At 37.8% G+C, this 26,743-nt stretch overlaps 1 protein-coding gene across 2 annotated transcripts in view; it reads left to right on the top strand.

Moving 5' to 3' along the window:
- Galnt7 (polypeptide N-acetylgalactosaminyltransferase 7) overlaps window positions 1-26,743 on the top strand; it is a 134,576-nt gene that overhangs the window by 74,424 nt on the left and 33,409 nt on the right. For both annotated transcript variants that reach the window (XM_063234749.1, XM_063234748.1), the window contains exon 2: window positions 2,849-3,309. In XM_063234749.1, coding sequence (XP_063090819.1) covers window positions 2,849-3,309 — 461 coding nt within the window. The remainder of the gene's footprint in view (window positions 1-2,848; window positions 3,310-26,743) is intronic.

The raw sequence follows: 26,743 nt of genomic DNA, 5'->3' as shown, positions 1-26,743 counted from the left end.
AAATAGAATTCTCATAGAATCCTAGGAACACCAGCAAGGTTGGACAAAGTCATTAAGTCAGAGAAAAGATCAAACAATATTTAGTGGAGGATATGCATGGAATTTGTATTAGAGAAAACTTCTCTTGCTACAGTGGGTGAATTTGAGAAGTATTTAAATTTACAATTTTTATGTTAGTGTAGGCCAGTGTCAAGGAGAGCATGTATGGGTAGCTGATTTCATGTATTCTTATAGCCATATTATTTTAATGTAGTTTTGCTCTGATGGAACATTGGATAATCTAGTGGCTGCTATGACTGTGGATTTGGTGTACGCTTACGTGTTCAGTGATATTTCTTTGCTTCTCATTTTCTACCTCCCTATTTACCAGTTCCCTGGAGCCCATAAAGTGAAAATCTGAAGGGGAAGGTGTTCTTTTCTTCTTTGTGTGCTATATGTAATTCAACATCAACAACTTGGGTCCAGTATCTTGATCTCTATTTTAATTCATTTACAACACTATCTTAAGTAAGTTGGGGAAGAGCCAGAAGACAAATTGGAGAAACAGACACTTTCTGTCTTCCAAATCTCATTGCAGTTTCAATGCTGAGTATATATATATTTTTTATAGGAGTAGTTATTTCTCAAGAAAACCTTAGTCCCTTAGTTCTGGCAAGATGACCTTCTACTTTGAAGCTTAGTAGGGCGCACAGGTTAGGTTCAGAATAAGCCCTTGCTTCCTCAGGCCTTACCTTCAAGCATGTGGCTGAAGAAAGGCATCACGATTACATAATCAGGTGGTACTGCATCTTACAGTATTATGGTATATGGGGGGATATTTATAAAATTTTGAAATGCTCCTCTCAAAAAAAGATTGGGAATATTATCTGGCTTAACTTTAGAACTTTGCTACTCTTTCATTATCTTTGGGCTATTTTAAAATCCTGTAAATTACAGAAACCTGTTTAGTAATGCAAATGCAAATTGTGCTTGATAAAATGATTTTATTATTACCTTGTGGATATTGACCGATTTAACACCTGTTTGTAAATTAGTATTCTTGATGTTTGTTTGTCTTGTCTTTGGATTTGTCTTTGAACCAGCTGTACGATCTTAGGGTTTCCTTTTTAATAATTAATTTAAAAATCTGAGGCCAGGGATATAGCTTAGTGGCACAATTCCTGCTTAGTAAGAGTGAGGTTGTGAGGTTGATTCCTGATACCAGAAAAAAATGTATCCCATATATACACATGTTCTTATACATGCATATGTAATATTTATGGAAAGACTCTTAAGAAGTAGATAGCTATAATTGGCTCTACAGAAGAAAAAACAGAAAAGCTTACTCTGCATTGCATAGCCTTTGGAACTTTTGCATTTTGTATCATATGCTTATATCATTTAAATAAATATATAAGTTTTCAGAATTCCTTTTACTGGCCATACTCACTAAATTCACTTCTGAAATAACTTTCTACAGAGACTTTTGTCTCTAGCTAAACTACCAGTAGGTAACATATTTAAGGCTTTACTTCTGTATTCCTTAAAAGTTTTAAACTTTACTTTTCTAGATAGTTATACCATGATAGAAAGATGATGGTCAGGTAGTACTAATTCTGTTAATATCCAAGGAATCATGCAGTCTTATCATAGAGTGTGAAGCAGACTTGTTTGCATATCTTTCAGTTCTGCTTTCCTCACCTCTTCTCTTGTTGTGAACACTCAATAAATCCCATGTATCATTATAGGCAGCAGTTCTGCTTTAAGCTAGTGGTTGTCAGGCTTAGATGCCTACAGTGACCTGAAATACTTTTTAAAAATTCAGATACACAGACCGGTTAAATCAGTGTCTGAGACAAACACACAAAGACATCAATGTTTTTAAAAATCAACTGAAGTGATACTAATAGAACCACTGCATAATGAAAACAATGATACTGATTTAGAAAAAGTAAATGTACTATACATCAAAAGTAAAAGCACTCAGGATTCTGATGGAATGTTCTCCATAGGTAATAAAAAAAAAAAGTCAGATTTAAAGAAGGGTACCCTTTACTGAATAGCCATATATGCAGAATCTGTTTTTACTGTGGGATGGGGCAAAGTAGGTATTAGATATCATTTAAAAACCCAAGCTTTTTGGTTATAGTTATTAAAAGTGAGCTTTGCATAGTTCTAAATTCAGCTAAATTCTCACTGAAAACATTGAATTAAAGCTGGGTGTGGTGGCACATGCCCGTAATCCCAGCACTCAGAAGGCTGAGACCGGAGGATTATTGTGAGTTGGAGGCCAGCTGGGCTCATAGCAAGTTCAAGGCCAGTCTGAACTACATAGCAAAAAAAAGAAAGAAAAGAAAATCCTGAATTGGGTCTATCGAATGCATATTCCCATCTTGTCCCTCTTCCATTTGGGGCACAAAATTAATGTTGATATCCATCCAGTGTTACTGCCACCATATAACTGCACTGCTGACAAAAGGTTCTATTTGTCATACACTAGGTGACTATGTACAGTGTGACGTATTAAGTGTTTTAATCAATGTCCTACAAGCTCATTGTTCTAACTCTTGATAACATATATCACTTGGAGGTCTTTGATAGAGAGTTACATTTATAAGGATAAGCTAAAAATGTGTCCATTTGTGTACTTTGGAATAGTAAGATGAGGAAGTGGCTTTTTTTGACGTTTCCTTTATACCCTGAGATACATTTTCTAATGAGAACTGATTGATGACCTGCTTGTATTTCATACTTTAAACTGTTGTATTTTGCCTCAGCTTTTTAACGAACATGAATATTTGTATCAGAAACTCTCCTGCTCTGGTTTGCCTTCATGTACTTATTGTATATCCCCCTCCCTTTTGTATAGGAAGACAGAGATGTCAATAACCCCATGCCTAACCGAGGAGGCAATGGACTAGCTCCTGGGGATGACAGATTCAAACCTGTGGTGCCATGGCCTCATGTGGAAGGAGTAGAAGTGGATTTAGAGTCTATTAGAAGAAAAAACAAGGCCAAAAAAGAACAGGAGCACCATGCTGGAGGAGATTCCCAAAAAGACATAATGCAGAGGCAGTATCTCACATTTAAGCCTCAGACATTCACCTACCACGATCCTGTGCTACGCCCCGGGATCCTCGGTAACTTTGAACCCAAAGAACCTGAGCCTCAAGGAGTGGTTGGTGGCCCCGGAGAGAAAGCGAAGCCATTGGTTTTGGGACCAGAATTCAAACATGCAGTTCAAGCCAGCATTAAAGAATTTGGATTTAACATGGTGGCAAGTGACATGATCTCACTGGACCGCAGCGTCAATGACTTACGTCAGGAAGAGTAAGCACACATCCTCCTTTTTCTAAAACTGGGGCAACTACTGTTCTGATAGATATTTATTTAATGAGATTGTTAGGAATGGATAAGATATTTATGCCTTTATTTCAGTGAAATAGCAGCACCTTTGGTCGGCAAAATGGCCAGAAAAAGGAGGGCCCTCCATGTTTCCCATTGTATTGCAGGTACATTGTATAAAATTCTAGAGTTTTCTATATGCATAGGTGCTACTCACACAAAACCTGGTCCACAGACTAGCATTGGTCTGTGAGATTTTTTATTTCCAGGGCACAGTGAGAAAATGAACTTGTAGCAGGGTGAAAATAAACTGCACTATTAAATATTTTGTTTAGTTCAACTGACAATTGTTTAAGAGCAAAACTTCCTCAGTGTGTTGATTTTTACTCCAGAGCAAGCAAGTTCTTTATCTTGTTGGGAGCAAAAGCAAGTACTGTCATAAATAATACTCTGGGTATTTCATAGGAGTAGCTATACTTATGTTTCCTTTTAATTTTTTTCCTTCGTACTGAAGCCAGAAATTGAAACACTTGAGTGTGTTCAAAAGGAGACCAGTGACAGATAAAACTGTGGCCTACGCTTTCACATTCTTTTCATATGGTCCGATTTTAAAGAAAGATTCACGAGTCTTTAACTTTCATAGACAGTTATTATTAAGTGAACTCAAAGCTTTTTTCTCTTTTAGCTTGGTCAATAAATGATTGTACCTCTGTTCAGTCTAAATAGCTTTTATTAATGTGGATGCAAATCTAATCTGTCACTACTAGAAAATTCTCTAAGTGTATTCTCAGTGATGTATTGTTAGCATATTCTTTTAAAAGTACACCACAAGTGTACACCCCTCCCCCATAGTCACCCACAAACTTACCTGCATGCATACACGAGCATTCTTTGTGACCTCTAAGTAGAATTCCATGTCTGATACAGTGCCACTCTCTAGGCTTTGGGCATTGTGTGATTATTGGTAGAAGTGAGAGGTAATGGCTGAAATCACCTCAGAGAGAGTAGGAGTGGAAGTGTAGACTCATTAGAGTGAGAGATGTAATGTGTAACACAGTGAAGGGTTAGCCTCTCACAGGACTGTAAAGGAATCCTGGAAAAATTTATTCCATGTAGAGACTTGCCTAGTCATTAAGTTGTCGGATTTAGCAAATAGAAATGCAAGGCACCTAATTAAATTTGAACTTAAGATAGTGAAAAGAATTTAGTAGAACTATCCCTCAAATATTGTGTGTGATATACTATACTTATAAATTTCTTGTTTATGTGTAACTGAATATTCTGGATTTAAACTGAATAGTCTATATTTTATCTGGCAGCCCAGCTAGTCAGGAAGTCAGGTGGTTGTTACAGAATTAGAATTTATATATTAAATAGAGCTGCATGTGAGTAGCCTTTAGTACCAAAACCTAATGTGTGTCTTAATTATGTTAAATGCAACAGTCCTGTACTCTGTATTCTGTTAGAGAGACACTTGAAAACTGATGGCTTTCTTATCACTGGGAGATAAGGGAGAAAACAGAGTGAGAATCTACCATTTATTGACTACTAATGCGTTTTGTGAGTTACTATAAATTATCCATTTCTCCCAGTGGAAGTGTAAGAGAATCTTTACCTGCGCACATAAAGTCTGAGGTTCAGAGCTGTGACTTCTTTGTATAGACCCAGCAAAGTGGCAAAACTGCAATTCACCACTAGGTGCCAAAACCCTCTTTCTGCCACATCATGTCTAGGGCATGTCTGTTGCTAGACAGTGTACAGTGGGAGGAGGAGCTTAGCAGTGTGCAACTGTGAACTACTTATCAAAATATACATCACTTTAAATGGCAGTATAAGCCTGATATAGCTCAGTGGCATAAGCACCCGCAAGGCAAGTGCAAGGTCCTAAGTTCAATCCCCAATATATAAAAAAAAGCCACTATAAATATAGCTAACTTTGCATTATAAGAAATACACTATGAAAATCAAATGATATAGAAGACTTAGAGCTTAGGATTCAGACACACCCACCCTTCCTCCCTTTCTGTGTCATATCCAGTCTATCAGGATGGCATCTGGTTTCTGTCACCAAAATATAACTCAGATTCCTTCTGATGTCCATTTCCTTTGTCTCCACGGCCACCACCTTTATCCATGTGACCACCAAAATGCTATAAAACTGTCTTTCCTGGTCTTTCCATTTACTGCTCTTACCTCCTACTTCCTATTACATGTTCATACAGAAAGCAGAGTGATCTTTTAGAAACGCAAATGTGGTTCATCTAAAACCATTCTTCACCTTCCCAGAGCACTTCAAGCCCAGACTTCCAGCCTGCAGCAGCCGCTATGCTGTGACCCTTCATGGAAAGATTTCCCTGTAGACCTTGCTTACTACTGTGCTCCTCACCCATGGGATCCTCGCCTATGGGATCTGCATGTGGGCATCTGTTTCGGGTCATTTACAAGTCCTCTTTACTCTTCTGTGAATACTTTTTACTATTTTTATTGCCGACCCTTTACTATCCTTTTGTCTCAGCTGGACTTCGTTAACCATGTTCACTTAGTAATACTCCAATTTATTTTCTGTTACTATTCTGGCCATTTTGTTTATAATATACATTCAATTTTATATTGAGTTACTGGTTTACTTAGTTGTTTATTGACTATTTTTCTCACTAAGTGATAAACTCTTAAAATTAAGGACTGTCTGTTTTCCTCACTAGGCCCTCCCAGGAACCAACACATAGCTCAGTAGTACCAGGTTGGTTGCTGAGTGAATGAATGAATGAATGAAGACTGCGAGTGTGCAGCAGACCAACCTGCACCCAGGTTCCTGCCCCAGGCCCCCGCCGTGGGGAATCAGCCTATTCCTCTGAGCTTTCCCACCCAGGGCGTGGCTTGCCACAGTCCTGCTGCTAGTTTGTTCCTGATCCCAGAGGCACATGGGGGTGAATGAGAGACACAGAGTTAGTTTAACATAGGGCCGATTGGAGGCTCTTGCCTCTTAGTCAGCAGAGGTGCCCCCAGTCCCTGGGTCCTCCTCCTTTTTTTATTCACTCAGACTGTAGTTCAAGCAATTTAAGTAACACAAGATTCATCTGCATCGTGTCACCCATTTATTTACATGTGCTCCGGTGCAGTGTAATCTCAGCTGTGTGAACTTTCCCCAGTACCTGCAACATGCCTTCATCCATGTGTGTTGCGTTGCTCCTTTGTGCTCACAGAGGAAGCCAATTAGGCCTCAGTTTGCCCCCGTCTCTGACACCCGTGTTCAGCCTTTGGCTCCGTTATCTGATGTGAGATCTTCGACCTGTCACTTACGTTCTGTAGCCTCAGTTACCTGGTCATTACACTGGAAACTAACAATGCCGTGCTCTCCGGATTGGCATTAGAAATGAGCAGCATAATACATGAATAGTCTTTTGCGTAGCCCTGTTGGTTAGCAACTCAAGTGTTATTGGCTCCTTTTAACCCCTTCTTGTCAGCATTGAAATATCTTCAGTTACTATTTAACTTTGATGTGCTGTTGCTTTTTGAAGTACTTAAATGTCACACATTGTCTTGCCTATTTATCTCGCTCTTACTTTTACCTTCTGTGATGGAAAATCGTTCATCTCTCTTCAAACTTTTCGATGCCAGTTGCCATCCACACCTCCCGTCTTTCACTCCTGCCTGTCCTGCAGTTTCTCTCCTGCCTTCTTCCTTTCCTCTTTTCTGTTCTTTTTCTCTTGCCTTTCATTTCTTCCTTTTTTTCTTTCCTCTTTGTGCCCTCCTTCCCTTCTTTCATGCCCATCATAGGCCAGTTGTTTCCTACATGCTTTTCTGTGGCCCGTTACTTAGAAATGAAAATTGTGTGTTTCTGTGTATCATGTCTCTGCTTAAATAAAAGGACCCCAAACTATCTTAGCAAATGTTCCTATACCTTTCTTTAAAATTCTATACTTGTGATAAAACTCTCTCTTTTAAATATTTCAAGGGTTGAAGATGTAGCTCAGTGGTGGAGCCCATAGCAGGCCCTGGGTTTGATCTCCAGCATAGAAAGCAAGAAAGAAAAATTTCAAAGTACTCAAAAGTATTGGAAAAGCTGGAATGTTTTTTACCTTTCTAGAAAGATGAAATAGGTTTCATTCCCTTTGAATATTTACGGAAGTTCCTGTAAACCAGGCACAGTGGTGTCAATCTGTAATCCTAGCTATTTGAGAGGCCAGTGCCGGAGAACTGTTAGTTCAAAGCCAACCTGGGCAACTTGATAAGACCCTGTCTCAAAAAAGTAAAATAAGATAATAAAAATTTGATGTAGAGCTTAATAAGTAATGTTTTGGTTTTTTTATTTGTTTGTTTGTTTTGCTATGTGTGGTATTAGGGATTGAACACAGAACCTTCTCACTGAACTACATCCCCTGTGTTTTTTACCCCTTTGAGACAGGTTCTTACTAAACTGCTAACTTGCCTGGGCTGGGTTTGAATTTGTGATGCTCCTGTCAGCACCCCAGAGTCCTGGAATTACAGGTGTATAGATGCACCCAGCATAGTAATTTTTAGGTAGTTATTCATTAATTAGAATGAGGGCAATCTTACAAATGTTCTCTAAAATTACATAAACGAATAACTCTTCAGGTTTTCTTCTTGTACTGACCACATACCAAAAGTGTACTATACATTCTCATTTCATGAATATAGCATCCCTCATTCCTCATGGAGAGTACTACAGAGACTGGCTTGGTGTTGCTGGCTTCCTGCAGATTGACTGACCGATCGATTGATTGGTCTTTTTGAGATAAGGTTTCACTGTGCAATTCAGGCTGGCCTTGAACTCACTTTGGAGCCCACGCCTCCCAAGTGCTGGGATTATAGGCGTGCACCACCACGCCTGACTTTCTGCAGCTTTAGAATATAGACCTGAATAGTGTGGTTCTCTTGCCTCATATCAGTCACATAAATGAGTCACCTGCAAGGCTTAGCAACCAAACCTCAGGCAGTTGGTCCAGCTGCGACATCTGACACTGTGGTTAGCTTATTTGTTCTTGTGGCTATTCTGTAGTCTTTTCAGATGAACATTTTCCACTCCAGAAGCAGGAAAGCATTACCCAGCTGCCAGAGTAACTCATATCTATGTATGTGATAGCTTTGAATTGCATTCACTGGCTAAGTAATTTACAAGGTGTTGATTGCTTATTAAAAGAATAAGTAACAGTGTTTTGAGGGAACCAAAAGCCTACTTCTTTATTAAAAACTTGAACCAAAAAAAACCACTATATGCTTTCACCTGTTATTTTTATTTTTAAAAGTCTATGTGATTTTGTCTATAGTTCAACAAGTATTAAACTGAGTATTTCCAGTTTGCACAGGGCACCGGGCTAGCCTGGCAGGTGATGTAACAAGGAAATACAATCCCTGTCTTCAGGAGGCTCAACCCATGGAGCTGACTACTCCCAGGAAGAAAGGAAAGAACGACATAAGGCAGTTAGGACCGTGAAAGCAAAATGATATGGCTCAGAAGAGGGAAAGGTCGTGTCAGGGTCGGAGAAGTATTCAGGGAAGACCTCTGAGGAGTAAGCAGTGTACCTAGGAAGTGGGTTCACGGGCAGAAAACGTGGACAAGTGGTGTGGTATGCTTGGTTCAGGAAGTATACATTGAGAGGCAGAGTTGGTTGTGCTGTTCGTAAAGTCTACACTGAAGACGGATAAAGACACTTTAGGACTGTGAGACTGATAGAGATTTGTAGAAGGGTCGAAGTGGAGACCTTTAAAAGGGTTAGTGGTATTACAGTGGAGGTTACAGAACCAGAAAAAAGGAAAACCCAATTTAAGTGAACAGAACAGTTAGAAACATCAGGCCTTGGAGGTTAATTGAGTGGAAGGAGGATGTTATGGTTGATACATTGTGTCAACTTGAGAAGTTTGAAAGTTTAAGAGACAGCAGGGAGCCAGGATCATTTGTAACTATCCTCAGCCTGTGCAAGAGGAGGGCAAGGTTTTGTGAGTGTCACACCCACCTTGGAGAGGTGACATCTGTGTACTATCTATAAGGGAAGGGAAGAGGCTTACTCTTTGCTTCTTTTTGCTCTGGCTGCTTTTGCTGGCTGCTGCCTTGAAGTGTTGCCCCTCTGCCTTGGCACCCTGCCTTGGAGCCAGCTGATTATGTACTGGAATTTCCACAGTGAGCTAAAGTAAATTTTTCCTGCCTTCATTTTGGGTGTTATCTCAGCAACCAAAGAAAAGTAGCCAGGACAGAAGAATCAAAGATAAACCCAAAGCTTTGAAGCCCAGTATCATAAAGAGGAATGGTACCATTAACAGGAACAGAGCAGCTGGGACTCAATAAACCGTTCAGCTGAAGATGATGAACTAAACTAGTTTGCTTCTTGGCTGCTGCTGAATTTATCCTGAGATGGTCAGGGTGAGAAGCCTCTCCTGCGAAGAGGTGGAAAGTTCTATTTGTGGATATGTTAAATTTTCTTTTTATAAAGTTTGGAATTTTATTTCCTTTACCATTAACTTCCAATATAAATAAATTTAAGATTATTTTCATCCATCTGCCCAAGAAGAGAGATAATCAGAAGTATATAATTGAAGCTGTTTGGTTTCAAACAAATGAATTAAATATTTTGACTTATTGAGCAAATTCATCTACTTCTAATACCTCACCTTTCCTCCCACTTACATACCCTTTACGTATTGGTTTTATTAAAAGCTTAGTTGCCTATGCAAAGTGAAGTAGTAGATGCAAATGTGCTTTGGAAATTCTAGGAGATATGCAAATGTTAACAAAATAAATTATTTATAACTTTCTTAAACTTGTCTATGGGAAATAGAGGTTTTTAAAATTTTTACTTTATATTCATACTTTATCTTTTATTATAAGTAAAATTTACATTTATATTCATACCTTATAATTCTCTTATCTGATTCTGAAATACTGATTTTTATGCTCTAATTTTAAGGTAAGTTGTGATTTTTTTCATTTTCTATCCATGTCTCTGTCCATAGAGTTTCTTTGATACTTGCCAGGTTATTTAGAGTACAGTATTCTAATTTATGAAATACTTGCCATTTAAAAATGTCAATTAGTTTAAATGCATTAGTTTTCCTTTCAATTTCAGTTTGTACATATTATGACCTTTTAGTTTCAGGCAGAGATAAATAAAACTTTAGAATCACTAATAAGAGATTAAAACTAATAATTAGGATGCTATCTAAATCATATATATCTATACATAGTTGTTTTATATATGTGGCATCTATATATGACTTATACATATGCATTTCAGTACTTTGTTCAAGTTTTTATTATCAGAATATACGATGAATCTGTATGAACATCATAATCACAACTTTTAAACGTGATCCTTATCTGTCACAGATTGCCTAACATAGGTCTCATTTTCAGACTACACTTTGGCATCCTTAGATTTAATATGCAGTGAGCACATTTGAAAATATTTTCAGTTGACCTTTGATGGACACGTTGCTTCCTGAGGTCTAAAAAGTACTTTCTAACTGGTGGGAAATTTTTTACTGTGGGAAATTTTGAGTTTAGGGGTTCTCCAAATTAACTTTAAAAATAAATCATGTTTTGATGCCTAGTATATTTTCTTCATTCTCTTGCAGACATATACATGCAAAGACAGACACAGAAATGCACATTGCATTTTGGAACTTTCTCAGTTATGACAGCAGGCCTGATTTTTGTTTAAGATTCTGGCTAACTACAGGAGATGAATTTAGGCAAACCAAAATTATAATAGAGATCAAGGGGTCACTTAGGTCATCTCTATTTCTTCAGTAGCCTTGAAGGATACCACATTCCTAGAAAAAGACTACAGAAATTGGAAACTGATCATTTGGGGCATTGAGTGGCTGTCCTAGAGGCAGCAGTCATAACCCCCACCACCCGCACGCAGTTCCTCCTTCCCCTCACGGTGTTCTGGGATGACTCCCTCCCCTCACGGAGGATTTCTTCACCTGCCCATCCTTCTCTGTGCTTTCCGCTTGTTCGCCAAGTTTCTCCACTAAGCTTCATTTACCCTCCTTCTTTCCCCCAGCACCTGCCACCAGTGTTACACATATCAAGAATGCCTCTTAAAAACTTACAGACTTCAACTGCTTTTATCATCTTTTCACATCCCCTTCTCCCCAGATAGCACTTCAGAATAAGTTCTCTGGTGGGAGGCAGAAAAATATTTATGGGTGACATCACTGGATATCCTGCTTGAGGAAAGGAAGACCTTCTACCTCTCCATCTATTTTAGAAACACAATCACCTTTCAAAAAAATAACTCAGTGAGCAAGGACTAACGTTGGCCACATGCCCGGGAAAAACATGGGCCAGTTTGGAGTCAGGACTGACTATTGCCATGGTAAGTTGGACACCCAAGAAGAAAACCTCCCCTCTCACACATGCATACGTAGGTCTTTACTTCTGGAATATCTGGTAAAAAGGCCATCTGGGAGAGAAGATAATTTTCAAAGGTAGTTGAGTCAGTTTAGCACCAATTAGGGGAGGCTTCCTCCCTCTCCATCTGAGTTTCAAGCTCACATCCATTCCTCAGTCCATTTGTGATAACTCCCCTGTGGGAAAGGCAAATTCTTGGAGTAAGCCAGAGCATAAGCACCTGTTGTTTCTTTAACAAGGATTTTGGAGATATGCATACAGTATTATATTAATTATACATATTGCACAACTTCTTGAATGTAATTGTAAAGTTAGTTATCTTTGCTTATTGTAAGCTAAATATATTTTTAAAATGCACTTGGTATAGCATCAGTAGAATTGCTGTTTCATCATTTTTCAGTATATAAAACAAATGTGCTAAAAAGAAAAAAGGGCATAGCACCAAAGTCAAGCTAATTATATGAGTTAAAGTTACATAGATAATATAGTTTAATTATATTTAGTGGTAATTTTAATGTATCTGGGAAGTGGCCCATAGTTTTGCTTTCCTCTTTACTGAATCGTAGGAGAGATTTCACTCTTAGAAATATAGCTAAGATGTGGGAGGAAAACCACATTTTTAATAACCTAGCACTGCCATTTTAATGAAATGAAAAGTATCTGCACATTCTCCAGAACAGAAAATCCCAGAGAGCAGATCAAAAGCAGGATAAAGGGCTCTGGAGCAAGATTTGCGAATCTAAACTACCCTTTCTCAAGGCATTGGAGATACATAACCGTCACTTGAAAGCGAAGAGTGGTACCATCTTCACTAAAAAGAGAACGGGATGCCCCACTGTGCCGCATGTGTTCGCGAGGCTTAAGTAACTAAGGGAGGTGAACCATAGGTGTGGAAGGAGGGGCCCCAGCCTTAAGTGTGCATTTGTACTTCTTCCTTGGAATATATCTCTAACTTGTCTATGCAGAGTGAAATAGTATTCTTTTTATTTTCACTATATTTTTAGATGATAAAAACTAGGCTCAGAGAAGTAGATAGCTGGAAAGTTACATAAGTAAAAGATGGAGATATCAGGATTGAAATTCTGGTTTTTACGCCACATAGTCTATAGCCATGGGGATATGTTATAGTGTACTATTGGACATTAACTCTTTAAAGAGAAAAACAGGAAGTTAGAAAAAGATAAAAAAGCAAAAGTTTCATATTTCATTATTGCAGAAATTTTTTCTTCCTCTGAGACAGTGTCAGCATTGTAGATATTTGGGCTTGATAATTCTTTGTTATGGGGCCTGTTGTATATTTACAGAGTAAGGTGTTAAGCATCATCTCTGCCATCTGTGTGTTGCATGCGAGCAGCACACGCATAGCCAACACCTTCTCTGCATTACTGTTTATGACTTCACCGTATGTCCTCTGGAGTGCAGAACTAGCCTATTAAGAATTGCTATTTTAACAGGTCCTGCAAGATAATGTGGGAAGAGGGGAGTGACACAGTGAAAAGACAGATGGAATTTAAAATACTGAGGGCAAGCACAGAAACAGCAAGATGGAATGGAACAAATAAATACGAAGACTTTGTCCTGGGTAAATTGAAGTTGTTTATTAGAAGTGTAAGGTTTGGTAAATGCTATACCATGGAGATGATCTAAATATTATCAGTGGCAATGCAGTAACCATTTATGAATATGTTGATATCTCTTTTTCTGTTTTTTGGGTAACAAATACTAGGGCTAAGGTGAAAAGAGCCACAGTTTTTCCATGTTAGTCAGCTTTCCTCTTGATGGGACACAAAATACCTGACATGCACAATTTAAAGGAGGGGTTCACTGTTTTGTGGTGTCAGGAGGTTGTGGTGTCTCAAGGCAGAAACACCATTGCCTAAGGGCACGGTGGAGAAAAGCTGCTTATTTCATAGCAGCTGAGAAGTAGACCTAGAGAACAGTACCAGAGAGGAAAGAATGAGGTACCAAGGTCATTCCACCATGATACAGCCTAGGCATACCCAGAAATGTGTCTCACCAATCCCCTAGGCACCTCTCCAGCCAATCAAATTGACACAATCAAATTTAGCCATCACAGTGTACTGTTAAAAATAAATTTGCTTAATCAAATTCTTCCTTTTATTTAGTTCCATATTTTACTTAGTGTGGTAGCTGATAAGGTTTCAACTTTTGGTGTGTATTTGTTAAAACAAAAAAAAAATTTAACTGACACATAATAACAATAAATATTTGTGCAGTACAATGATACTTCAGTACAGGTATATAATGAAAGTGATCAGATCTGGGTAACTGGTGTATCCATCACCTCAAACATGTTATTTGTGATGGGAACATTCAAATTTTTCTTTATAAGCTACTTTGAAATATACATTTAAGTTGTTGTCAACCGTAGCTCTCTTACTGTGCTTTAGAACCTTACAAGCTATTCCTCCTATCTAACTGCATTCCTGTACCCCTTAACTATTCTCTCTCCATTTCTCCCTCCTCTTCTCTTCCCAGGTTCTGGTAACTACTATTTTCTCTACTTGTATGAGATCAACCTTTTTAGCTTTCACGTATAAGTGAGGACATGAAATATTTGTCTTTTGTAAAGTATTGGTTTATTGAGTAATACAAGTCTTCCAAATATTTTGTTATATAATAATAACAACACATTTTTTAGTATCACTAAACATTTAGTGTCATCATTAACACCTCTGAGAGGATGTCACATTTCTAAAATTCTATGTTTTGTCGGTCTAAAGTTTTCTTGGGCAACAAATGATGTCAGCTGTTTTCCTTAAAGTGATGGGTCCCTTTCATTAGTGCTTGAAAGATGCCAGAGAACCCAGTTGGACCACAACTTGTCCATTGGTTGTTTGAATGAAAATGGCATTGTAATCACTTGTAACTCAGTCTCATTGGGACTTTTCCTTGAGATGATCATCATTGTATAATAAGCAACAGAAGTCCTTTATGCATAGTTCCCATTTGTCTCACAGAGTATTATAAGGTATGTACTTGGATTTAAAATTAATGTCTTCATAAAAGAAAACTTACTGCTTCCTTAAAGACATGTAAGGTAGGGACCGGGGATTTAGCTCAGCAGCATAAGCGCCTGCCTGGCAAGCACAAGGTGTGAGTCTGATCCCCAGTACAAAAAAAAAGCATGTAAGGTGATGGTGTTTGTTTTACTTTCAATGTGCAGCAGTGAACACTAAACACGACTGCCATCTAATACCATTACCTTGATTTGTACCAAAGCAGCAGCAGTTTTCCCACTTTTGCTTTTGTACCATTGGAATAAATGTTAATACAGTGAAAAAAGATAATAAGATCTTTATATTTATTGTGAAAATAATTACAACCTAACAAAGTTGCTGAAAGAGTCTTAGGGATCCCAAAGGTCATTTGATCCTACCTTGAGAAGCAGTGCAGTAGATTTTAGAATGAACAAGATGAGCAGTGGTGACAGTAATGGAACTTCAGGGGTAAAAATTGTCACCCCCAGCCTTCCACTTTGATCACTGACAAACACAACATATTATCATAAAGTTAGATCTGATCAGTGGTAATTCTACCCAATTCCATGGTTAGCATGATTTAGATAAGATAACCAAGATGCTTACCTAATCCAACATTGCATTGATCTCTACTTTAATTAAGTGATAAAGAACTTCATTTTATATTTTACAAAAGTGCTAGAACATCTGTAAAAGAATAGATGACCTGATATCATGAAATCCTATCTCCATACAAGTTTCATAGAACTGATGGATAAAGTACTAGGAAAAATTGTCAGGCTTTAATATCTTGGTATTGAAATTATTTAAAATGGTATAATGCAACCAGCCTCCAAATTAATGAAATGTTTTCTGTGGTCAGAATAATTAAAAGAATTAATTCCTGGGAGCAAACAGATTTCAAACAGAAGTATTAAAAGTTCAGCAGTGTATAAGTGACTGCTTTTGGAATTTCAGATATTCATAACAAGAAGCTGAAAATATCCTGTATTTCTGAAAGTCTAGAGGTGGTGTTAGGATACATTTTATATAAATACATCATAAAATAAGGTCAGTATTTACATGATGAAAACCTTATGGTGGACATTATTCCAGTGACCTGAATTCTAAACTGCTAGCAATAAGCACTGCCATTAAAAACAAATGCTACTGCTTTACAAGTCTTTAGTGAAGCAGGGCATTTGCAAAGCTAATCCATATGAGGCCTTCGCCTTAGCAAAATACTAGACAAAAAACAAACAGAAAAACACATATTATCATAAGTAGTGCTTATATTGAACTCTATTATTTTTGAAGTTAGTCTTAGTATCAAATTTTCAATAGCAAACATAGCAACTTTCAGGTATACTTTGATTGTTCCACCCCACTTTCCATATTTAAAAGAAATATCCTCTTATACTTGAGATATTTGCTGTGTGAAACCTGAATTGTTAGATGAAACACATGATTTCTTTTCTAATGCTTGCAAAACTTTAACCAGATATGTAATAGAATCAGACAAATTCATCCAAAGTCTCTATAACTAAGATGTGAGCAATTGTTACCAGAAGGAATGTCCTAAGATAAAATGACAAGACAGTGAAGTAAGTCTGATTTCCCCATCGCAGTGTCCATTGTGAAGTAAAATGTATGTATATACCTGCCTTGTGGTATTGATTCTTGGGTTTCTATCCTTATAAGGACATAGTTGTGAGTTCTTTGTATACACAGCAGTATCGAATGAAGTACTGTTCCCACATCTACTTCTTTTAGCCTCAGACCCCTGGTTTATAAAAAGAGGAGGTTGTTGAAATATTTAACAGAAATCTTCTTTTCCAATATATCTTCTCTGCAAATGATCTCCTGGGCAACTTTGTACTTTCATTCTTGGTACCTTCGTAAAGCTCCTGGTCTTCAAACCAGGCTGGAAATCTTTTTCCTGTATGTCTTCCAAAATCTCTCCACATTAAAATGATCTTTTCCCTGAATGTTCATTCTCCCTTAGCTGTTCTGCCATGTTTCCTTAGATATAAAAGCTGAAGAGAGCCAGCCAATAAGCAGCTGGTGTGCAGCTGTGATCACTCGAGCGTGAGTGCTTTCTGTTTTGGCGTTGCCTCTTCCTGCATCCTTGAATGTCTGAGGGGGCCTGGCAACTTCTGGGCCACTGTCAGGTGTGACAGCAATAGATATGACATCTACTAACTTGACTACACATTATCGGTGCACAAGCTAGCATTGCTTTAATTTCAGCTATTTCAGCAATTTGCACTTATTTGGCAAAATTTGTACTTGATGTTCAGCCACTCAACACTATGCCCAGCCTGGCAGAGAAAGCATCAGTCTCACAGCCAAGATACCAGGCTTACCCTTCTTTGGTTTCCCTAGAAGCAGTCTGGAAACCAGCATGGATGAGCTGAGACAACCAGCCTCTTTCATTAGCAAGCTTAGCCTTGTTAACTTTTCTAGGATATAACCATGGTCTGAGAACGTCTCCTGTTAACCTTTTTATGTGCCAGTTCCCTTAGCATAGAGGAAAATCCATTTTTCATGCAGACCAAGATGTATGTATCCCCCTTTTCCCTCTGTAGGGTCAACTGATGTTTGTTGAATATTTGTCATGTTCTATCCCCTTGCATCTATATACATTCATGAATTTAAATGTATAAAAACTTATTTTGTATTCTAAAAACTCACCGTATTCCATGCTTCCTTATGCCTCAGCCTCTCTAGACTTCTCTACATCATATCAGGCTGTGACATAGTTAGCACACTGCCTGCCATCAAAAGCAACAAGTTCTTGCTAGCTATTTATAGTAGTGATGGGGATGTATTTATTTTTCTCTGTCTCTAGCTCTGTCTCGCTCCCTCTTCCTCCTTCTCTCAAGCAATATAAGATTCTCTTTAATTCCTTTATACTTTTTCACTTTGCATCTTCCTCTGAGTCCATATCTCTACTTTCATTCCACTCCTCAAATATCACAGGTAAATCACTGATTGTAATGAACAAGAGGCTGTGAAAAAAGTGTACTTTTCTGAGTCACGTGGTAGCTTTTAAAGGAAATGGCTGAGACACTTTGAGAACCTTGCATATGGTATACTTAATATGTCACAGATTGATAGAATTTTAGAGCTGATGGTAGCTAGAGAGATCCCTTGGTACTCTTCCCTTATCTTGTGGACAAAGTCTCCGGTCCAAATAGTAAGTAGCCTTTACGGTTTAAGTGACTGCTAGAAAGTCTTCCACCAAACAAAACATCAGAGATATCTTTTTTATCAAAAATGCAGTTTAAATGTATTCTTGGTGACACATTCATGAAACATGTTCGTAGTAATAAAAATTTTTACTTAAGGGTAAAATAGGCCAGGCATGGTGAAGCATACCTGTAATCCCAGCACTTAGGAGGCTGAGGCTAGAGGATTGCTGTGGGTTTGAGGCTAGCCTGGGATTCATAGTGAGCTCAAAGATAGCCTAAACTATACAGCAAGACTCTCTTCAAAAAATACAGTATGATATGATATGATATGATATGATATGATATGATACACGTTAGAAATCCCAAAGTGATTCTTTTTACTTACAGACATACAAAATCCCAACCATGTGTAGACAGCCTTTTAGAGCTAAACTGGAACGAGTCACACTAAAAAGAGAATAGTAAGATACTTAAGTATCTTTGGGTGTAAGAATGGGTGATTGGTGTTGATGGAATGGGCAGATTTTATCATTATAGCATGCCTATTACCTAGCTCATTCTCCAGCCTGAAACTCATACCAAAAATGAGAGATGCTCTTACTTAAAGATTTTCCTTCATATGTCTGTAAAACTCTGGATGACAAATTTTCACACTTGAGGGCATTTTGAAGCTTACGAGCAGATCACTACCCAGTGGGTTCTGCAATGACAGGAAACCGTAGATTTGGCACAGAATGGTCTGCATCTTCAGCAGTGGCTTTGCCTTAGCTTAGGTTTAGCAGAGCGCAGAGGCCCCTTTGCAGCAGGATTCCATCTCAGCAAACTCAGGGTAATGTGGAGTACTGCATGACACCCACGCTGCTGAGCTCCTGAGCCCGAAGGAGTGTACCTTGAACCCGATACAGAGTTGGGAAGAGGTGTAAGCATGACAACTTAGCATCTGAACTTTCAGTTTCTCTTCTGGAAAATATGAGTAATAACACCTGACTCATAAAGTTATCTGTGAACATAAAAGGCATCTCGCATAGTAGTAACAGGAGTACCACTGCTTGGAGGTCTTGATGGTCGAAGGTCATCTTTAGCCCTGCATGGCATGGAGAAATCTTAGGAAGCTCGCTTTTCTAGATAGGTTTCTAATCAAGTGTGGTGTGTGGCATTCAGTGTTGTCTTCAGTGTGAACTCCTCTCATCACTGTCATCCTATCATCCTAATATATGAGCAGGAAGAGTCTTACAAAAATTGAGAAAATACAGAGCCCTTAAGCTCAGCATCGTACAAAGGAATGTGTGTATCCTGTATGCTGGTTGTTGGAAACTCTAATTTGCATCAAGAGAAATGAAAAAAAAATCAGGGTAGGGTTTAGTATTTAAATAATACTGTATAAATAGTATTATGTATGTAGTTCATAATAATAAATACCACTGTCATTTCTGAGAATGTAAATATGTTTTCCAACTTAACTCTGTGATTGTTCTGACCCTAAGCATCTTTGTATCCTTGACTATCATCTGATAAAGAGATTGCATGGTCCTTTTAAAAATAGCTGTTTCATAAATCTTACTACTGTTGCTGTGGTAAAGATCAATCTCTGTCTCTTTCTCTTTTTTTCTTTCTCTCTGTCTCTCTTGTCTCTCCATCTCTGCCTCTTTTTGTCTCCTTTTGACACTTTCCTGTAGTTTTCTAGGCATATTTTTATAAATAACATTCTTGACTATTTTACATAATGTTCCTGATTTACCCTGACTTTTTAAATGTCCCTGTTGATTAAAGTCCTGTTCTCTGTCATAATAATTTTTTCAAAGTATACATTTAATTTTAAATGAGAATGTGATTCAATCACTATCTTTTACATTTTGCACATTATTCTAGAAAACGGAAGTATTTGCCTAATAAAGAATGGAAGTCTAACCTGGGGCAGTGGTGCATGCTTGTAGTCTCAGCAACGTGGGCAGCTGAGGCAGACTGACTGCTAAGAGTAGGGCCAGCCTAAGCAATTTAGCGAGACCCTGTCTCAAAATAAAAATTAAAAGGGTGTAACTCTATGGTAGAGCATATCCCTAGCATACGAGACCTTAGGTTTAATACCCATCCTCAGTATCATGAAACAAACAAACCACAAAAATAAATCAGTGTACCTAGCTTACTTTCCCTTTGTGGAATAGCCCAAAAGAATGGCAGACATTATAGTTGAGTTTTTGTTGGTTTGATTTTTTTTTGGGGGGGGGGTTGATTTTTTGAGACAAGGTCTTAGTCTAGGCTGTCTTCTAAATTCTGGTGATTTTCCTGCCTCAGCTTTCTGAGTGCTATAATTACAGGCATGCACTACCATGCCTGGCGGTTTTTGTCTTAATCAGTTGTGAGTATTTGGTACATGTAAGTATTTAGTACATGCACGTGACATGTCTTTATTGGTATTTTTTTTAATGTCCCCTTCTTTCCTTCTCCCTTCCTCTCTTAGACTTTTTAAGTGTTTTTCTTCCCCAGTGATAGGAATCAAACCCATATAGCTGGTTTTTAGAACTGTGTCTTTATTGCTAAAACATTAATATCTGTGCATGTGCGTCTTAATATATAGTCAGTTTTCATTGTTCTTCATAGTTAATACAAGCCTGCTGTGAATGCTGTGTGAAGACTATTGAACTGTTAATTGTTCCGAGGGGAAACACAGGATTAGGTTCCTACGGGCCTTTAGTTGCAGCATTTGCCTCAGTGGGTCACTCATAGTCTTGTTTTGTGTGCCTCTGTATTCTAAGACACTTTATCTTATCTACACCGTTGATTAATTAACATGCAGTTCAGGCCCAACAGCACTGTAGCTCATGCCTGAGCGAAGCTCATGTAATAAGGATTTTCTCCATGAGGATTTTTTCCTGAGCTTCTTTGTACTCAGAAATGCTGGACAGCCCCTTGGCATTATGCCCTGGGTCATTTTAAACAGCCGAATCACCAAGAAAAAAAGAGAAAAATGTAGCATTAAATGCAGAGTCCTCCAAAAAAAATGTGTCCACACTTCAGCAGTTCACCATACTAATAAATGCCTGGAAGGTAATGGTGACCCCAGTGAGCACTTCTTGTAATTGCAGAGGCCAAAGGTAGCTTGTAGTAATCTCGTGATGTCGCAGTGAATTTAGTATGAAAATATTTATGCAAGTTTTTCTTTTTTCTGTGTATACATTGTTTTGGCAGACTGTATAGCCCTCAGAAAGGACATGTATTTCCTGTATGAGAGCAAAAACGGGAGCAGAGCATCCGTGTGTACAGGGCCCTTAGGCCACTCGTTCTGATTCAGAGACTGTGTGAATAGTAAAAACCCACTAATAGGACGAACTTTTTTTACCTATGAATTTATACCAAAAATAAAGTCTAATAATGGCTTGTAGAAATGTTAAGAACAAAAGGCATAGAATGTTTAAGTTTTTCCATTTAAGGAACAAAAATAAATTGCCTATTATTAAATGTAGCCCCATAATTCATCTTTTTTTCCCCTTTCTGCTCCTTTCCCTGCTTTGGCCCCCGCCTCCTTTTACAGATGTCTCACTGCTAAAATTGGCCCAGGAAGGAAGTTGGAGGCAGGCCAAGATATGCTCCACAGAGGCTGCTGCAGTCAGTGGCATGAACTGTGGAACACAGGAGGGTTGCTGCACTGTCTGGAATATTTATTAGATGTAGTGCTGAAATAGTCTCTGTTGATTAGAGACCTAATCTGAATTTCAAAGGTGTTGATGACCATGGAAATGCAATAGTGTCAGACCTGAAGTGCATCACGTTTCCTGAATGAATGGATGAATGAATGTTGCACTGAATCTGTTTAATTTCTTGGTAACTGGCCTTCACTTATCTGGAATACTTATTAATTTTAAATTTTTGTTTCTCCTCTTTCTTAAGAAAAGTAATTTAAATTCTTCCCAGCTGGCACATAAATGAGATTCCACTTGTTTCTTACTTCAATCTTGGTCTCAAAGAAATATATAACAAAGTCCAAGCGATCACTCCATGAAGTCGAATTGTAATAATACAGGACAAGAAATGAGTGATTGCTGAGTATCAAAGTTGCAGGCATGATACTTGGGATTGCATGTACTCCAGGGATCCAGTAAAACTAGGGACATACCACCACCCCTACCCTGATTATAGGGAAGTTGTTTACAAAAGTCCATATCCACAAAAAGGTTTGTGCTATGGATAATTTCACAGAGAAGTTTTTGAAATTAAAGTGGGAATATTTTGAGATTCAGAACAGGGCAGATATTGTTTCTCTTTAAACTATGATAGTAACCTTTATAATTTCCTATGCTCCTCAAAATAAAGATTTAGCAAGTTGACATCAACTTCAGAAAGTGATGCGTTATTTGGAACTTTGTATAGGAACTCAGAAGTGCTGGCTTCTCTATTTGTATTTATAAATTATCAAAGTTGGCACTGGCCTTTGGGAAAACTTTCTTCCAGCAGAGCTCCCCTATCTTTGTTTGTGTTTCCCTTTCCTACTTAAGCACATTTATCTCTCTTCTAGCTGCTCTAGCCGTCCAAGAAACAGTAGTTGTCTTGGCAGCTCTAATCTGTATAGCCTCCTGCTCTGTCACTACAGCTATCTGGAAGGACCATGTAATTAGGTGGAATTAGGTAGAATAATCAGCAGGTATCAGGGTACAAAAAACTGGCAGAACTGAAGTATAGAGGTACCTTAAGCAGCGTGTGCAAATCTTTCAGATATCTTACTATTTAATCAAAATGAGAATGGCTATAAATAGTAATGTTTCTTAAAATGTACCCTTTCTTTTTCAATAAAGGCATTCCAGCAAAACCATTGAGAAGTTAATATGGATGTTTGGCCTAATTTTGGTCATTAGGTGGCACTCTTATTCAGGATAGTGTCATAGCTTTTAGGAGACTAGAGGTATCAAGGATGTTTTTTGCCCAGGATTTGGTGATGATGAAACTGCCAGAACAAAGTTCTGTTCACTTGCAGTTGTCCTGAGGAACAATCTTATTTTAAAACACTTTGGGAGAACAAAAGAATTTGGGGGGAGGGGGTACCAGGATTGAACTCATGACCTCACTCCAGCCATACAGGTGCTTACACCACTGAGCAAAATCCCCGAGCCAAATTACTTGTGTTTAATAGTTTAAAAGAAAATAAAAATCACCTATAATCTTACCATCCAGGTTGCATTTTTTAAAAGATGAAATCATATGGTACATAAAATGATGATCAAAATATATGATGTTTAAATTTTTTTTAAAAGTATTACTAAAGTAAAAGACATTGTCATGAATCCCCATCAAAATGCCACCTCTCACTTTGAACACACTTATCTTACTGTTTTTGCCACTTCCAGAAGTAGTTCTGGACGTCCTGTTTCTTGAGTGTCTTTTTCAAGTGTGCTCAAAAATAAAATGAATGCTGCTGTCAAGTGCCCTCCAGTGGGAAGGCAGGCTGTAAAAACATTCCGGTGTGTCTTCACCCACCTTATTCAATAGCTTGAGGCCGTGAAACTGGCTTTTTCTCAAAGTCAAAATTCAGGATATTGAGGCAGCCAAAAACAAACACAACAGCACAACAGCAGCACAACCAAAGAAAAGGACTTCTAAATCTGCTTTATTAAGTGACAGGAAGGAGATAAGACTGTGTTCCAAGTGAGAGAGTATTTTGAGGTGTGATCAATGACAGTGTTTGTTTTACTGTAATAAAAAACCTGTAACATTCACTGTGTTTTTTTTCATACTGCATATTGTTTCATAAATTGCATCTTAAAAATGTTTTTACATTTTTGTACACATTTTTATGTGTTCTTAAATGTTGTTCTCATAGCAGCAGGGTACTAGCCTTATAACAGGTGTTCTGCTGCAGCAGTGACCATAATTTATTTTAGCAGTTCTTTATTTAAAATATTTGGAACTGTTTCTAGTTTCTATTAGAAACATTCTGCAGTGAACAAGCTCGTGGTTCAGTTTTGTGCCAATTATTATTTCAGTCGTATAAATCCCTAGTGGAATCTAATTCAAAGAAATTACTAACCTTTCCCTTTACTTATAGTGTTTTCTCAACTCTGGAGTCTCCCCTCTACTCTCCATCACATCCCTACTTCGTGTTGCTTTCACGTCATACATGGTGGGGTTCTTGCCCCTTTCCTTCTCTCCTTCTCTGTAATAGTCCCTCACAGCATGCATATGGGCTTATCTATAGGCCTATTAGAAACCCCAAGACTCAGGGTACAATGCAACAAACCGATGATGTGTTGTAGCAAAATAATAATTTGCAATAGGTCACCTTTTCACATGTGTTAAAGTTTGTGAATTCCCTGCCAGGTTTTATTTATCTTAGATATTTTCCAAAATTTTGATTTGAGACTTCCTGGCACCTGCCTTCTTCAGGTCAATTGTTAACATACCCTGTTACTTCTTACTTTATAACTTCTTGGGTAGGATAAACCCTTTGGTACTAACTTCATTTTCATCTTGGTGACTTACTTATTAATCTCAGAAGAATTTTGACTTTTCTGGAAAAGTATAAGGAAAGCAAGATATAAGAGAGAAATAAAAATAATGCTGGGAAAGAAATAAATTAATGGTTTCTCAAGAGTAATTCTCCGTAATATTTATTAAACATCTTATATGTGTCAATTATATTACATGATAAACTGAACATGGTAGTATTTTTAACAAGTTAAATTGCTAAGTATGGTAATATAGTCTTATGAGCACAGTAGTTGCCTGTTCTATGAATTAACAAATGCTAACTATTGTATAGTGTGTACTTTTTCTACATTTGTAATGAGAATTTTATAGTGGAGTGTTCAAGAAATGACCTAATGCAGTGATGGTGAACCTGTGACATGCATGTTATTGTGTTATTTTAAGACAAAAAATGTTAATGTAGAGTTGTTTTTTCTAAACTAAAACCTCAGTAATTAGGTTTAATTGCAGTGTTGGCATTTTGCGATAAATAAGTGGCTTTTGAGTTTGGGTTTGGGTTTGGCGCTCAGTCACTAAAAGGTTCACCATCATGGGTCTAGTGCATCTCCTCACTTTTCTGTAGAGATGTTAGGATTCATCACTGTTTAAGATTTCCATAAGCAAATATTATGCAGCCTAGCTCGATAGCTCCTGCAGTATGTAGTTATCCTCTTTTGGGAAACCATTCACTAACTCCAACCTAAAATTACCATGCCAGTACTGTAACCTTATACCTCTTCTTCAGTGTTACTATTTGCTTTTGGAGATGAAAGTCTTCCATATGGTTGATAGATTTCCTTATTGTAATTAGAGTACATTGAGAAGGCATATAATCACTCACTGAGTGATGAAGTGTAGACTCGAAGATGACTCAATAAACATGTTAAAGAGTGTTTGCAAAGTGTGATTTTTCAAATCTGTGTTGAACTTAAATCCCAACTTTTCTCCATCCAACAATTTTTAATAACTTATACTTTGTCTAAACACCACTCTCCTCCAATGAAGCCCAATGGGAAACTTACTAGGGTATTTACCATAAGGAGAGCCCTTGTAAAGGGAAAAAAGTCTATCTGGAATTTACACTGAGAATATTTTGCTTCTTCTCAACAGTTGATTTGTAAAACTCAGACCTAGCCAGATTTTCATGCTGAAAAAGTCAAACCCAACTATAACTAACCCGTGAGAAGTGTGGGAGTGGTACCCCTGGCCGCCTTGTTACACAACTTGGGGTGATGCCATTCACAGTACATGCTTTGCAAACAGTGCCTCGCAGTTGTGCATTTAGGAGTTGGAGGCCCTCTGCTGTGCACTTTTAAGACCATATTTTTGATTACTTTATTCTACCACTACCCCCTTTCTTTATCCGTTTTTCCCTATTTTTAATTTTTGTAATGAGCTTCATGGAACCTTTCACAGACTAGATGCAGTATAAATTAAGTCACAGATGTAAACCTTTATTTGCTCATGTTTGTGTTTTTACATTCATGCCTGGCACCCTGTGTTGATCCTTACTCCTGTTGGTGGCTGTTGTTTTAGCTCAAATATATTGGTGTTTGATAAGCTGGCACTTCTGTAAAATTAAAATGTGGCATGAAAGCGCATATATGGAATGAGAGTCCAATATAGCTATAAACATATGGCTCATGCTATGAAATGTTCTTTTTTTTTCTTTCCCAGGGAGTTTTGAAAAAAATATATAAGAACATATGTCCTATCCAAGAACTCCTTGCCAGACTTTTTCCTAAATCGTGGCTTGAGATTTCAGATCATTAACTGGACACATTTGTCTGAGAATGTTTTTAAAAACAGAAAATTTGAAGACAAGTATCCAAAAATCTATAGTGCAACAGTTATAGTTTTTCTTAACAGATTTAGTATTGTGCACCTTTAAAATCAGGTGAAAATCCTCCAAAGTGTGCACAGTCATTTTTGTTAGTGGTCATATATTTCCTGAGAATGGATAGAAATAAAAAATTCATTTTCCTGTTTGCTTTTTAAGCCTATATTTGTAAGTAATCTTAACAAATCTGTGATTTAGGATAAAGAACCTTTAAGTTAAAATACTCATTTTTAAATCTCACCTCTGCTACTAATTGTGACTTTGAGCAAATCATAAAACCAAACAGAGTCTCAGTTTTATTTGTGAAATGAATAATGTTGCTTCCGTCCCTCACAAGGTTACTGTGAAACTGAAATAATATGTATGAAAGAGCTTGGAAAGTTCTAAAGCACTGTTAGAACTCCATTCCCGCAGTCTAGGATCAAATGAGATCGCAATACCTAATAGCATAAATACCGTTACTTGGCTGAGCTGTTATCCTCTCTGCATGAACCTCTTCACAGCAGACTGGCTGGATACCACTGGGGATGTGGACGTATGCTTAGGAATGAATGAGTGATTCCATATAAGTACTCAT

Source organism: Cavia porcellus, unplaced genomic scaffold, assembly GCF_034190915.1.
Source record: "Cavia porcellus strain 051 isolate PalLab524CR breed Dunkin Hartley unplaced genomic scaffold, mCavPor4.1 scaffold_24, whole genome shotgun sequence".
In the NCBI taxonomy this organism is placed as follows: Eukaryota; Metazoa; Chordata; class Mammalia; order Rodentia; family Caviidae; genus Cavia; species Cavia porcellus.
This window is presented reverse-complemented; position numbering and strand designations above follow the sequence as displayed.